General features: G+C 39.9%; 2 protein-coding genes across 3 annotated transcripts in view; both read left to right on the top strand.

Moving 5' to 3' along the window:
- ric1 (RIC1 homolog, RAB6A GEF complex partner 1) overlaps positions 1 to 7,568 on the top strand; it is a 44,867-nt gene extending 37,299 nt beyond the window's left edge. For both annotated transcript variants that reach the window (XM_042509063.1, XM_042509062.1), the window contains exons 20-27: positions 68 to 379; positions 556 to 714; positions 912 to 1,048; positions 1,447 to 1,727; positions 2,103 to 2,315; positions 2,440 to 2,617; positions 2,707 to 2,895; positions 3,861 to 7,568. In XM_042509063.1, coding sequence (XP_042364997.1) covers positions 68 to 379; positions 556 to 714; positions 912 to 1,048; positions 1,447 to 1,727; positions 2,103 to 2,315; positions 2,440 to 2,617; positions 2,707 to 2,895; positions 3,861 to 4,176 — 1,785 coding nt within the window. In that variant the 3' untranslated portion in view covers positions 4,177 to 7,568. The remainder of the gene's footprint in view (positions 1 to 67; positions 380 to 555; positions 715 to 911; positions 1,049 to 1,446; positions 1,728 to 2,102; positions 2,316 to 2,439; positions 2,618 to 2,706; positions 2,896 to 3,860) is intronic.
- An 894-nt stretch (positions 7,569 to 8,462) lies between these two features.
- On the top strand, positions 8,463 to 12,972 carry exosc2 (exosome component 2). Its single transcript, XM_042509435.1, has 9 exons — positions 8,463 to 8,615; positions 9,809 to 9,910; positions 10,043 to 10,088; positions 10,263 to 10,352; positions 10,490 to 10,555; positions 10,649 to 10,717; positions 11,368 to 11,544; positions 11,741 to 11,869; positions 12,561 to 12,972. Exons 1-9 carry the CDS (start codon positions 8,494 to 8,496, stop codon positions 12,639 to 12,641), a joined length of 882 nt encoding a protein of 293 aa, XP_042365369.1. The 5' UTR covers positions 8,463 to 8,493; the 3' UTR covers positions 12,642 to 12,972.
- The last annotated feature ends 2,347 nt before the right edge of the window (positions 12,973 to 15,319 follow it).

Below are 15,319 nucleotides of genomic sequence, written 5' to 3'. Positions count from 1 at the left end.
TAAGGAGTTGTGGTGACACCATGGTTGTCTGCACACCTACAATGTCCCTCCTCTCCCTCTCTCACAGGCTTTGATGCTGGCTCAGTCATGTGCCTCCCTCCCCTACTTTCCCCACGTCATGGAGCTGATGGTGCACGTCGTGCTGGAAGAAGAGGCAACATCGCGGGAGCCCATCCCCGACCCTCTACTGCCCACCGTGGCCAAATTCATCACCGAGTTCCCCTTATTCCTTCAGACCATCGTCCACTGTGCCAGGAAGACAGAGTACGCCCTGTGGAACTACCTGTTTGCCGCTGTGGGAAACCCCAAAGATCTGTTTGAGGAGTGTCTCATGGCTCAGGACCTGGACACAGCAGCCTCCTACCTGATTATACTGCAGGTAGTGATGTACTTTTGATAGCAGAATGCAGGAATTTTCAGCCTAGGACAGAAACATAAAAACATATTTATGCTCCCACCACAGATAAAATCAATGGGGATGCCTGACTAAATCTGTTTATTGTCATAAAATACTCACACAGTTTCCATTTTTCTGTGTCTCTTCCTTCTGTAAAGAATATGGAGGTTCCAGCAGTGAGCAGACAACACGCCACTCTACTTTTCAACACGGCGCTTGAGCAGGGCAAGTGGGACCTCTGCCGGCACATGATCCGATTCCTGAAAGCCATTGGCTCTGGGGAAATGGAAACTCCGCCCCCGACACCCACCACTCAGGTAAAGATCTTCAAATAATCTCTCCAAATATTTACTTCTTTCAATTACCACTTTTATCCAACACTGTAGGCATCAGTGAAAGAAAAGTTAAATAATCAGGCAAATGAAGTTCGATTTAACAGAAAACTCATCATGCTTTATAGCAACAAGCATAATACTGTCAAAAAGAAATAATGAACTGTTTATTCTGTCCTCAGGAACCCAGCTCAACTGGTGGTTTTGAGTTCTTTAGAAATCGAAGCATCAGTTTGTCACAGTCTGCAGATGCCATCACTACGGGCAAGTTCAACCTGCAGAAGACCTTCAGTATGCCATCTGGACCTTCTGCTAAAGGGTATGGATGCACATATAGACACACATACAGTGACGCAGAGTTTTGCACGTTCAGATTTTTTACTTGTGCCTTAGTAACACATCTAATTGAAGCAGCTCTCATATTCTAACTGGCACAGAAGACAGAGCCAACACACAAAGTCAGAATTTCGAGGATTACTTTTTTAAAACAGTACATTTAAATAATTTTTTTTTTTTTTATTTTTTTTAATATATTTAATACCAGCATGAGCAATCTGACCCTATCACCTTTTTTTGAGGGTCAGCCACTGGGTACCAGACCAAATGCAGGACTCTGCAGGGATTTAGATTTTGAGTACTAGTTTTGTGTTTTACTTAAACTGTTCTTACGTCTAAATGTTTCCACTTTTTTTTTTCTCTATGTCTCCTCCCTGTCAGTCGGGATGCAGAGTGCGCAGAGAACATGTATATTGACATGATGCTCTGGCGTCATGCCCGCCACCTCCTGGAGCAGGTGCGCCTCCGCGACCTGGGTTGCTTCTCTGCACAGCTGGGCTTCGAACTCATCGGCTGGTTGTGTCGTGAAAGAAACCGTGTGGCCCGTGTTGATGACTTTGTTTCCGCATTGAAGAAACTCCACAAGGACTTTCTGTGGCCCTTCCCTGTTATTCCTGTGGGGAGCATCAGCTCGCCACTGAAAAACGGACGGTGTCGCACAGGTAAGTGACACAGGAATGAGGCAATGCAGGAGCTCTTTAGAAATTATTAGCGGTAATGAGGCAAAAAGCCATACATACCCTAAAGCATCAAAAAGTGTGTGTGGGTTAATCCCTTACATCTGCTTTAGGAGTTCTTGCTTGATGTGGCTGTTGTTGTCTTTTATGGTGTCCTGCTGCTGTTGTTATGTGAATTTTATCATTTTACAGGATTCAAAACATCTTGTCAAAGGACTGCAGTTATCCTCATAAATGAAATAAACGAATAGAAAAGTATATTATTAACATCAACATGTGAACTGGAGTTTTGTTGCTGTCCAGCACTAAATGTGGCTTGATCCCAGAATTTCATGGTTTTTGTTTTTTTGTTAATATCAGTGTTGAGCACACGGCTTTTAAAGTCGCAGTCAGCTGACAGCCTATTGAACAGCGACATGGACACGGCGCCCCCTCAGGCAGCTCCTACCAATCACACCTGGCTGGACGGGCTTGGGCAGAGACCCAAAGACATGGACGCGGCCTCGTCTGCTCACTCCAACCAACACTCACCACAGACTCATGACGCGTTCCTGTCCCTGCTCACCAACAAAGGTAAAAACACTCGAATACTTTATCCCTGTCCAACAGTAAACATTCAAAAAAAGGAATCACTAGTAGTCACAGCTTTTATTTTCCATAACTTTCCTCCTCCTCTTCTGTTTTCTCACCCCTCTAGTGGAGGAGTACAGCGTTGGCTCGGCCACAGACTTGACAGAGACCAGCTCGGTGGTGGATGGTGATTGGACAATGGTCGATGAGAACTCCTCCACTCTGAGCCTGAGCCAGGCCGAGTTGGAGCACATCTCCATGGAGCTGGCCAACAAAGGGCCGCACAAGTCACAGGTGCAGCTCAGGTGAGATATTAAACCTCACTTTCAGGATCCCACTGCAGTCTTTGTTTGATTTAGTGTCAAACAAAGCTGTGCCTCTCTGTGTCCTTCAGGTATCTCCTTCATGTGTTCATGGAGGCGGGTTGTCTTGAGTGGTGCGTAGTTATTGGTTTGATCCTTCGAGACACCAGCGTTATAAAGCAGGTGATCGGCTTCCTGGACAGTCCCGAGGTTCCCCAAGAAACTGTGCAGAGTGTTCGAAACGGCTTACTAGCTGTCGACACATGGGTCTCCACTGACTGGTGGGTATTGCTCAAATGCTGTGTTTTTATGTAACTTAATAGACATTTAAAATATAAATCACCAGTAAAGACTCTAGTGAGTAACTTTTATCAAAATAAGTTCTTGTCGTATTTGCTAAAACTGCCACTATATCCTGACAGTAGTACATGAGACCGTCTGTGGAAAAAAAGAAGTTCTTCTGGCTCCTCATAGTGCTTCGAATGGCATTTGCACAAATCCATCGCGCCCGAAAAGAATCAGTCAGAAACAGGTTTGTGTACAGTCAAGCTGTTAAATGAGAAAGCTGGTGACCCAGCCATCAAGTTGGATAAGCAAAACGAATCACTGCCCACCATCTTAACCAACTTTCTTATTTTACAGCTAAACAGTACACTAAAATAAGTTTCTGGAAACATTTGAGGTGAAATATAGGCAATGCAGTAACAAAATCATCGTATTTGATCTGTGCTCCTTACTTGGACAGTTTTATCTTAGTTCACGAGTCCTGATTGACATAATCGACAGCTGCATAAGAGACTCCTAGGCTCTGATTAGTTGCTTAAGTAATTGTCATTAATGTCATTAGGAGCACTATGAGGAGGCAGAAGAGCATTATTTCTTTTTCACAGATTATCAGGCCCATGTACTACTGTTAGGATGTGGAGACAATTACTTTAAAAATGTATATATATAAGTGCTACCTACTGTAGCTTTAATTCTGTTATTTACAAGCAAATTGCTAATGACTAGTTGAACGCGGAGGATTCTTGCAAATGCCATCAGAAGCACGAAGAGTAAAAGTAACGCCTTTATTTCACAGACTGTGTACTACTCTCAAGATGGAGTGAGTTTCAGCAAAAAAAAGAGAAAAAAGTTAATTTAATTAAAATTACCCACTATAGCTTTAAAAAAATGATTTGTAATTGGAAAAGAACATTCACTGAGTTTAACCTTTTCCTCTCCTCCATCTCTCATCTTTTTCCAGCCTGGGATACAAACCATTTCTTAACCTGATCCAGCCGCAGCTACAGGAGCTGATGGATTCAGCAGCTGAGCAGGTGCAGCCCGAAGCCTTCCAGCCCACCAGCCAGAGCTCTAAGCTCGGTGGCTCCGAAGGGCTTGGAGGTGCCGCAGTCCCACGGGCAGAGGACAGTAGAGGAGTAGCGGCTCCGCTGGGCCTGGCCCTGCCCTCTATCGAACCTGCGGGAGGTTTTCCCCGTCCCCCCTCTGAGGACTGTCCTCCTGAACAGACAGAGGAGCAGGGCGATGAGGAGGGAGCCTACGACTGCACGTTATCCTGAAGCCTGCAGCCTCCTCTGGACTCTGACCTGTGAACTCGAGGCAAAAGGAGGAGGGAGCAGCAGTAGCGGCTGACTGGAAATTTATTTTTGTGTGTGCCTGGTAGTGTGCGTGTGAGTGTATGTGCACAGAAAGTACCTCTCCTGCAGGTTCTTACTTCAGTCAGTATTATCCACTCTTTAGATTGACCCTTTGTGTCCATTAGAACCCCTGTGGATACCGAGCTAATAACAGAGCGACATACGGCCCAGCTGGCACAAAGACACAGCAGCACAACCAGAGACAGGGTTCAGGCCTCACGTGCTGTTAGACAAAAGGCCACCAATGTCAGTTTGAGTGTTTCTACATCAGGTTGTGGTGTTTGGAAGCTGTAGACCAGCACAGGAAAGCACCAGGCTTTTTTTTTTATTATTCCAAGACAGATGTTTTGTGTGCGTAACTTTTCTTTGGCACTCATTCAAGTGCAACTGGAAACTTTGACTTTTTTTTCACTGTCCAGACAAAAAGCTTCATTGTTTCCTTTAGTTTTATGCAAGAATCGTTCAAAGACAAAACCTGAGTGTATTTGCATCATGCTACATTGCTAAGCAAAATGTAGAACAAAGCTCTCGTCATGAACCATTTACAGGATGCACTGACGTGTGTCTGAGCCTACAGTAAAGCGTGCAGTTCTGTTTGTGTGCACAAGAGGTGTTTCATACTTTCATACCTCATATGATTTGAAGATATTTTGTGATACCTTTTTTCAATAATGTAACAGTGTACAAGATAACATTATTTTTCTATCAATTACACCTTGTCCCTCCCTGTAAAAAGAAAACAACTCATGGTATGAATTCTATGTAATTCTTGAGAAGTGACGACCTTAAGATTTCTAAGAAAGTGATCTCCGAGAAGAATCCACTGTTGTGAGTGCAGACTAGCTTTTTTTTTTTTTTTTACCACTGATCAGTACCTCTGTTCGTGTTTATTTTTATTTTTATTTTTCTAAGCACCATCGCCCAGACTTTGCTGAAGTCCAGGCCCAAAAGTGTCTGAGCCAGAATCAGCCCGTCTGATCGAGTGGTCCAGATTTGAGACGAAAAGCAGATCAGTGTTGCCGACGTGAGCAGATTTATGGCCGTAGTGCGCCGTGTACACCAAATCATTTGATGCTTTATCCAGTTTTTTATCACAAGTTTGCTTTTCAATCTCCATCTGGGAGATTCAAAATGTGTTTCCTATCATCAGTAAGACAGATTGTTACTATTGTTTTGTTAAACCCATCGTACTCTGTAGATTTTGTACCTATCCCTTATTCAAAGAGCATCATTTGAGTTCGTTGTGTAGTGTTAACGATGACCATCATTTTTAAAGAGAGGATGAGGTTGATTTTGTCGTTGCAGCGGCTGTGTTTGTGTAGTTTGACGCTCATTCTCTGATAAGGATTTAAAATTTCATCCAATATGCATATCACATCCCTGAACCACTTGAGATAAATAGATTACAGATTAGTGTGCTTCTGTGTGGATTTCTGAGTGCGTGTACCACATCGTATTGAGAACATGTTGACATGTTTGGTGACTTGTCGTCGCATGCAAATTGATTTTATCGTATTATGCTCATCATTACTATTATTTATTGGCATTATAGCTGAGTGGTAATTACTATATTGATGCTCGGTTGGTTTATATGACTGATAACAAACAAACTGTTCCAACTTTAGTTAAAGGTCTAGTGTGTTGGATTTTGGGGGATGTATTGGCATAAATGGAAAATAGTATTCGTAAGTATGTTTTCTTAAGTGTATAATCACCTGAAAGTAAGAACAGTTGTGTTTTTGTTACCTTAGAATGAGCCGTTTGTATATACAGAGCAGGTCTTCTTCCTTGGATGCATAAGGAGAACTGGATACAGCTTTGGAGATGGGTTTCCCCCCTTATTCCTGTGAAAGTTGCTCAGTGGTGCATGAAGCCAAAATTGTTCAGCTCCCGCATATAAAACTACCTGGATGACAAGCACTGCTTCCGCACTATGCGTCTCACAGAGCAGGCACACTAGAGACTTCTGCCAGCTGAGTCGGCTACTTCCGGTCACGCGCTCTGTTGACTTGAATGGGAATAACAAGATTTAATCATGTGGCTCTTCGAGACTTTCCAAATGTTGTCAGACCATGTAGCTGAAATCCTGAGAGTTAAATAAGGCATTTTGTGGAGGTTGTAATGCTCAAAAAATGTATCAACTGATTTACAGATGCCTCTTTAGCCATGCAAGTTAATGGGAAAATGTGACTACGACTACGAAACTTCAAAGCCGGGTGCACTTCCTGGGGGCCTGGCTTGAAGCCAAAATCGCTCAATTTCCACAGTATGAAATTACTCGAATCTTTGCAATGTGGCCACCTTAGTTCTCCTACATACTTAACACATGCGAAAAATCTCAGTTGGTTGCAATGTTGTAATCTCACCACTAAATGGCGTTAAATCCTACACACTGGACCTTTAATCAAAGTTGTGTATTGGCCCTCTACCACAAGCTCTAAAAGGTTCATCACAGATATGTCAGTATTATATTGTGCAATGTATTAAAATGTTACTCAGCTTTATTTTTTGATGTTCATTACTTCTTTTCCCCAGCTGTTTGCTTTCCTTTTTCACAATAGACCAAATCATATTTTATAGATCAATTCTTGCCCTCTTGTCGATTTGTTCAAGACAAGTCGGTTGAGGTGTCTGCTGAAATTTCGTTTCTTCAGTGGTCACCTGCATTGTTAGAACACTCACTTTTAACGAAAGGGCAAAATGATGTACTGTTGTCACTCTGCATAAATCCCATTTTTAGTGGGCCCACCTCCACTCTGAACAAGCCTACAGCCACACTTCGCTGCTCCGCTGTAAGCTTTACTTGACTTGAAAACGGTAACATGATGAACCAAAGACTTAACGTCCAGAGGCCTTCTGTTTTAACTGGTTGCTTCGATTGAGCGCTTGATTCATTATGCAGTGGGGGGAATAAAATCACATACACCCTTACGCTAATCCCTCTCATCAGAAACATAACCATTGATGCTCAAACTAATGCTGACGGCATACAAGACAATTTCCTACGGAAATGAATATTGCAGATCTTTTCTGGTTTCTGTCTCTACGGGCGAGGAGCAGTCGGGCAGGTGTGTCTCGTGGTACTCGGGTGTCATGTTCACTCAGAGGTGAACAGCACTCCCTCCCTCCTGTGTACAGTTTAAAAGTTTCACCTGCTTCCTGACTCAGAATATTATTTCTGGGCGGTGGCAGCAAACATCCTCAATGCAGTGTAAAGATACTCTCTTGTACATTTGCCTTTTCTACTCATGTTTGGTTTTCTACTTCATTTTTTCCCTTGTACATAAAGACCAATAAATTATTTTTAAAAATGATCAATTTGCCTGTGTTTTCAATTACAATCTGATTAGCTGTTTGTATAGTTTATGGCACAAATAGGACAATACAAGCAACAAGGTGATAAGCATTTTTAATTGCTGTACAGGTGCTTATGTAATTAAAGCTTTTTGTAATGTAAAATCATCCCATTCATTCAACAGATGGATACCCTGTAACCAGATCAATCCCAGTAATCGCAACAGTCGTACTTATCACTTTATTCCAACTGACAAATAAAAATGCATTTTAAAAAAAAGCAAAATAGCAATTCAAGGGGTCATTTAAAGTACAGTATCAAATCAATCACAGAAACAAAAAAAAATATCAGTGAAAATGACATAGCATGGAATGTCAAAAGATTTCAAATTTTGACTTTTTGAGAAAACGGCTAAAAACGAAGTATTACAGCTTGTAGAGACACTTCATAGTATACCATGTTGAAAAAAAGGCCCAAACGGTCAAAATATAGCATGTTGAAAAAAAGAAAATGAAAAAGAGGTTTTAATGGGGTTGGGAGTTGCAATCCCCAAATTTGAGTGTTTTCTAGTTACAATGTTGTTTAATGAATCAGACAGTCGTTTTCAGCCATTTTTTTGACATGCTGTTTTAGGACATTTTTGTCCTTCTTTTCAACATGCTATATAGGTGTCTCTACAAGCTATAATATTTCGTTTTAGATATTTTTCGACATGTCCAAATTTGTTTGTTTTTCGATTAACTATACTATGAAGTTTTTGGTCATTTTTTTCGACATGCTGTACTATGACGTGCCTCGACCATGGATGTATTTAACAATTTTGACCACCAGTAATGTGAGGTAGAAATAACATAGGTCGCTAGGTGGCGATATAATTCTTCAGTTTCTTAACTGCCGGAGAGGAAAGAAGAAGAAGAAGAAGAAGAGCAGGAAAAAGTAGAAGCATGGCTGCTGACATGAGATTACCAACTATTCAAAAACCAGTGTCGCTCTCAGTTTCTGCTTTTAACCGAAAGGATCTGGTTGTCCCCGGAGATGTTATCACATCAGACACCGGCTTCATGAGGTAGGCATTTGGTTTGTGCGGCGGTGGTGCGATCGGCTGCTGTGGATCGTGGCCACACCATGTTGACATGAGAGGAAATCAGCTAAAAGGAGCTCGATGATCATTGGATCACTTGCTAATATATATAATAGACTTGAAATGATCATCACCTGTAGGTGGATGGTGGATTGACAACATTGCCTCCCCAAACAGGTTTGGCCAGTTTCAAAAGGTCGAAGTTTATGCTGGTTGTCATCTGACCATAATCATATTTTAGGTTTAACTGTTTAATAATATATGACACAGATTTAGACCTAATGCCTTTCTGGTCTGCCATCAGGAGTGATCAGTGTCCTCCCACCTTTGTCAGGTTGACTTATTATAAATATACAGGAACTCTGACCAGGAGCTGAATTATAATTTAATTCTTTAAAAATCTGTCTGTGATTACTATGTGGTAGTCACAGATAATCCAGCATTTTCTTTAGCTCATCTGTTTAGCAGTATTGTTCATTGTCATTGGTGAAGTGCAGGTTCTTCATCCCAGGAGCAATCAGACTCTTTAACCCTTTAACACCTGGATCGACTTAAGTTTTCTTGTGCTGCGTTCAGACGCTTTTCATAAGTGCCCAGCAAGAAAGTTGGTTTGGCTTTTTTTCAGATAATTTTCTTACAACTTGTTACTAATATTGGGCCATCTCTTGATAAGTTGCTCGTCTCCTCTTCCCCTGTTTTTTTGACAGAAAGCAAGCTAATTTGCTTAGTTTTTTAAAGAGTTAACATAACCGCATAACATACTAACACTGTTGTTGTCGCTTTGTCCATCACTTTAAACATGACAGCTATTTTTTGCACAATTCCCAATCTCAGATTATATCTACATATTCTATTTTTGAATTATCATCATAAATGTTCACATAATATATTTACATATTTTTATTTTTTATTATATACTGTGTCATGCAATTTCTTATTGTGCAGTATCTTACCACTAACTGTACAGTACAGTATCTGCATAAGTAAAAGGTGTATATAGATTTTATAGTATTTTATTAGTTGTTATTTTATGTTATTTGTATATTGTAATATTTTATCCTTTTTTGCACTCAAAACACTTTTTTAAATAATTTCTTTGACTCTTAAGATGCTGTGATATGTAAATTTCCGCAGTGTGGGATTAACACAGTCTTGTCTTATACACCCTTTATCCACAGGGGCCATGGTACCTATGTTGATGAAGAGAAGCTGACAGCTTCAGTTGCTGGAGAAGTGCAGAGAGTAGACAAGCTGATCTGTGTCAGACCACTTAAGACAAGGCAAGTGATTAAATTAAAAACATTTTCAGTCAAAATGTCAAGTGGGTCTCGCTCTACTGAACTGACTCATGCATATAGTATGTATTGTGGCTTTATGTGATTATAATTTTGTGGTTTGTTATTGAATTGCAGGTTTAACGGTGAGGTTGGAGATGTGGTGGTTGGCAGAATCACAGAGGTAAGGCACTGACACCGAGTCTCTTCTCCGCGTCTTTGACATTTTAAATGTTGAAGACGCGGAGAAGATCTCTGACATTTGAAATGCATCATGACAAGACAAAGTTACAGTTGTCATTCTGGCTGATAAGACATTTTATCAATATATATATATTTTTGTTTGTTATATGTATAGGTACAACAGAAACGGTGGAAGGTGGAGACCAGCTCCCGACTGGACTCTGTCCTCTTGTTGTCTTCTGTCAATCTGCCAGGTGGAGAGCTGGTGAGATACTAGAAAACGTGATTCACTGGGAGAAATATTTTGAACTAGCATTACCCTAAAGCATAGGAAAATGCGTTCGACAGGAATGTTGGTTTGAGGTCAGCTTTAATTTATTGTTTACGTCTTTTCTCTCATAGAGGAGAAGGTCAACAAAGGACGAACTCACCATGAGAGAATACCTTCAGGAAGGCGATCTCATCAGTGTAACTCACAGTTTCTTATAATCTTTTATTGTTTCCTCCATCTTATTACTCTCACACATTATGTTCTTGATGCTCTTTTTCCTGTGCCTATAGGCCGAGGTGCAGTCCGTCTTCTCGGATGGAGCCCTATCGTTGCACACTCGTAGTTTAAAGTATGGAAAAGTAAGTACTCAGTGCTCAGCAGATTACACAACGTCAGAGTACAGAGTGCAGCTATGATGATGCCTCTAAATAATGGTTCAGTTTGGTCTGTGACTCACTATTTGTGGTTCAATCAAACAAATCAGAGTGTAAACAAACTTGTGGTCGACAGTGCTATCACAAATGTGGCTTGCAAACTTTGGAATTACCAAAATATGCACATTTTAAGGATGTAACCACTTCTGTGTAGCAACTAATGCACACTTGAGTACAAAGTAATGAATAAAAAAGCACTTCTACTTGCTATAAACAGGAAATGATTTACTCAGCGGTTAGTTACACTCTTTATTTGGAGATTATGAATGTTTAAATATGTAAAAGCAGTGCCAGATGGTTGATGGCTTTGTGAAGGAGAAGATGCATATGGTCAAATTCAAACAGAGAATTATCAAAACAGGACATTTAAAGTGAAGTTTAAAGCAATATAATTAATCATTCCTACACATATATCACAGACATCATACAGTAGTGATTTTTCTCCTGGATATCTAAATTTTTGCTTTATTATATGTATTGCTCCTTTTTTTAAACTAAAAACATAAGCTAGTAATACTTTTTCCTCTTTCTTAATTTGACCTAATACACCCATCACTATTTTCTCTGACCATCAGTTGGGTCAAGGAGTGCTGGTGCAGCTTTCTCCTTCTCTGATCAAGAGGCAGAAAACACATTTCCACAACCTGCCGTGTGGTGCATCCATCATCCTCGGGAATAACGGCTTTGTGTGGTTGTATCCCACACCGGAAAAAGAGGAGGGGGAGGCTGGAGGATTTTACACCAGCCTGGAGGTGGGAACAGATCTGCAAAGATCAGCATTTCACAGTTCGTTATCCTTTTATGGATGAACACACACTTGGATTTAAATTAACAAGTTAACCGTCAACCGTAAACCCTTTAAGATACTTATTAAAGCTACTGCTTTCAAATTGTATTTCCATGTATATATTGAATGTGTTTGTGCATCTGTTGTCTCTGCTCCTTCAGCCTGTCAGTCTGTCAGATCGAGAGGTGATTTCACGTTTGAGAAACTGCCTGCTGGCTTTGGCTGCACACAAGGTCCTTTTGTATGACACCAGCGTTCTCTATTGCTATGAATCTTCAGTCCAACACCAGGTAGGAAGCAATCACATACACTCTAATACACTGTAATGACAGTCCCGAAATCCAGTTTTCATCAATATGTGATGAATGTTTTTGAATTGCACCCTCTGTCTCTTGTATGGAAAGCAAATGGCAAAGAGAAGATACTGCAATAATGAAGAGAATTTTGTCGTGATGTATTGTGCCATCTGGTGGCCACATTTCAAACTTACTGCAACGAGTGATTGCAGTTCTCAACTTTGTTCTAAAACCGTGTGCAACAGAAATGTTGATTTCATTACTTTTTTCGGTAGCACACTTATGACATAATCACTAATGCTTCTCATAAATTTCAGTGTAATATAAGCTTGTTCAACAAAATGCTCTAAACATATTGTTGTTAGCACGTCTATATGCCACATGTTACTTGGATAATACTTAGTTTTGGTTAATTTTTCAATATCTCTTTAGCTAATTTAGCCCAATCCATTTGTTTTATTGGTTTATGAGCAGCCTTCTCTTAAGCTACAACACATAGTACACTAGGTAGACATCATTGATAATGACTGTTTTTATGATTAACCTGAGAATAAATGTGCATTATGCATCATGTTCCATTTTGTAAATAAAACCGTTGGTATGGGAATATTTTTCACCAGGATCCAAACAATGTTTTTTCCCAGTGTAATTGATTTAAATTCTCTGTTTTATGCTGTCTCTGTAGGTCAAAGACATCTTGAAACCAGAAGTGATGGAGGAGATTGTGATGTTGACGCAACAGAAGCTGCTGGAACAGGAGGGTTAAAGTGCACAAATCCTAACTGTGACATTGTCACAAAACCAAGATCACATCAAGCAGCTATATCAGGATCTGAGCACCTCTCCAAAGACTGAACAGGCCTCTTTAAAAGAACTCTTCCTTTGTTTCATAACATTGCTCTTGAACAGTTGAACAGCTCCAGGTGTATTTGATGTAACAAAACTGCTGATTATTGTTGGACTGCAAATTAATCTGCAGTATTCAGAAACCAATACAGAAACTGTTCTCACGTTTTACAGTGGGACACTTTTGATAATGTGTGATTATATGGAGAAAAAAAAACTGTTGTATGCAATACATTTTCTATGAAATTTCAGCACTTCACAGTGTGGTCTGTTTTGTTTAATAATGTAGAAACAGAAAGTAAAACACATCTGGAGACAGTTCACCCCAAATCAAAAATATTTTTAACTTATATTTTTTCTTTTAACTGTAGTGCTATTTGCTAGACTGTTTTGGTGTAAATTGCTTTATATTGAAATTATAGGACGTATAGGAGGCCAGTCAGAGCACAACTGCTAAATCAGGGTTTTTTGTAATGATTTAATTTTTGGGGGGTTTTTTCGGTATCATTTTACAGCTAGGGAAAAACACTTTAGGCACTTTACACTCTCATCAACAAATCTTAAAACAATTTTTGGAATATATTAGGTATACGTGATTATTTCATCTTGTAACTTACAGTCAGTAAATTCTATCAAGTAAAAATGCAGGTTTTGGTACTTTTTCCCTCAGTTTATGTTCTCTGAGTTTGCATTTAAAAAAAAAACAAAAAACTTTTTAGTAACCGACAAAATAAAATAGACACCAAGTATGAACACGCACATGGGGTTTACCTAATTAGTTGTATAATAAAGCTAAAGATTTGCACAAATTAATTTTGGTTATTTTTTTAATAATTTTTAATAATTTGATCTTGCTTTAAAATGTATATCTGGATCCAAATTTTTGAAAGTGGTATAATAGTTTCTTTAAAAAAATAGTTATATGAATGTAAAAATTAGCTGAAATAATGAGCAAATTAATTATATACTGTTTATTCTTGGAGAAATTTAGTTTTTTTTAATATTAGTAATCAGTCAGATTCTTTGAGAGATTTTTTTTTGCCAAAATGTCGTTTGTGATCAGCCCAGAAGATAGTCACATACACTTAAAATATAAGTGTTGTAATATTTCTACCATAGTGTTACAGAAGGTGCATTGACTTTTTAGTGGAGTTGGAGATGCACTGTCCTCCTGCACTCCCAGCATAACAAAACCTTTGCTCTGGTCCCCTGTACTAGCCCACGCACGCATTCGACGTCACACGTCGCCCCACCCACATATTTCTGTAAACCACCTTGCGTATGGAAGTATGGCGGCACTAGCGACACAACTAGTCCTCGGCCAAAGTTTATTGCTCAGATTTTCACGTGAGAGCGATGAATAAGTACCTGGACCGAGAGGACGGTAACGAAGAGCTCGGCGGTTGTACACAGAGGGAAGGACTTGCGGAAAGAGTCGTCGGTCTCTGGCCGGCTGAGTTTCCTCGATTTCTCTTCACCTCCTTGATTGAAGTGCCTTCTTTAGTCGGGTACCACTGGGGAAGAAACTCCGCAAGACGGGAGGAGTGGACACGGAAGTTTGAAACTAACTGAAAACTCTGGTTTTGGGAAGACACATTGCAAAACATTGAGGTGTATGTTGGAGACGTTTTGGTGCACTTGTCCGACGTTTATGAGCAGCGTGTTAACTCAGGAAGAACCAACTGTTGAGTGCTCGGTTTGCATTTAAGGGTCTCGCGCTGCATACCACCAGCTAACGTTAGTTAGCCTCCATGGCTACCTTCAACATTAGCTTCAGGTCGACAGCCAACCAACAATATAAATATTTCTATGTAAGTTTCACATCACTTTGTAACTAACTGTCAAAATGAAAGTTTGGGATATGTGGTAAAAGTCTGTTATTTTATCTCAAGTGCTAATATCGCATTGATTGAATGTTTTTGACATTGCTGTTGTTAAAAAAAGTTCCAGAGGCACAGTACAGTAATTATTAATGCAGTGCTGCAATTCAGTGATCTTTGTTTTGCAATTTGTCCTGGTTATTATGATGATTACTTTACTATAAAGCACAGCTTGTAGTCATGTTTGTAGCCTGCAGGGTTACCAACGTTAGCCTGAAAAAGGAAATTACAGATGAAAGCACAAGTAATGAAGCCAATGCAATTGTATTTATATGGCATATTTCATACTCAAATAGAACCCAAAGTGCTATACAGATTAATCAAGTCAAAGCTTGTTGTAGCCCAGTTATAAATGGTAATTTCTATTTCAATTTGATCTTTAAAGTACAATATCACAAATCATATTAAGCTTTGAGAGGCTTTACAACATATGGCACCCCTCTGTCCATGGACCCTCACATTGAATAGGGAAAAACTTCCCTTTAACAAGAGAAAATATGGTAGAAACCTTAAGAATAGCAAGTGAGGTGGGATCCTCCTTGTGTGTAACAAAAATGTGCAGCAATGTTTTTTGTCTACACTAGATATCAGACAAAAGCCAGAGACTGCAGTGTATTAACTTGCTGTAAGTTGTAAATTCACCACTTCTTCACCTTATGGTGCGGTCTCTCTGTCTGTGTCCCTGCCTGCATGTCTGCAGCTGCAAAGACTAGCATTT

The sequence above is a fragment of the Plectropomus leopardus genome, chromosome 20, assembly GCF_008729295.1.
Source record: "Plectropomus leopardus isolate mb chromosome 20, YSFRI_Pleo_2.0, whole genome shotgun sequence".
NCBI classification, from domain to species: Eukaryota; Metazoa; Chordata; class Actinopteri; order Perciformes; family Serranidae; genus Plectropomus; species Plectropomus leopardus.
This window is presented reverse-complemented; position numbering and strand designations above follow the sequence as displayed.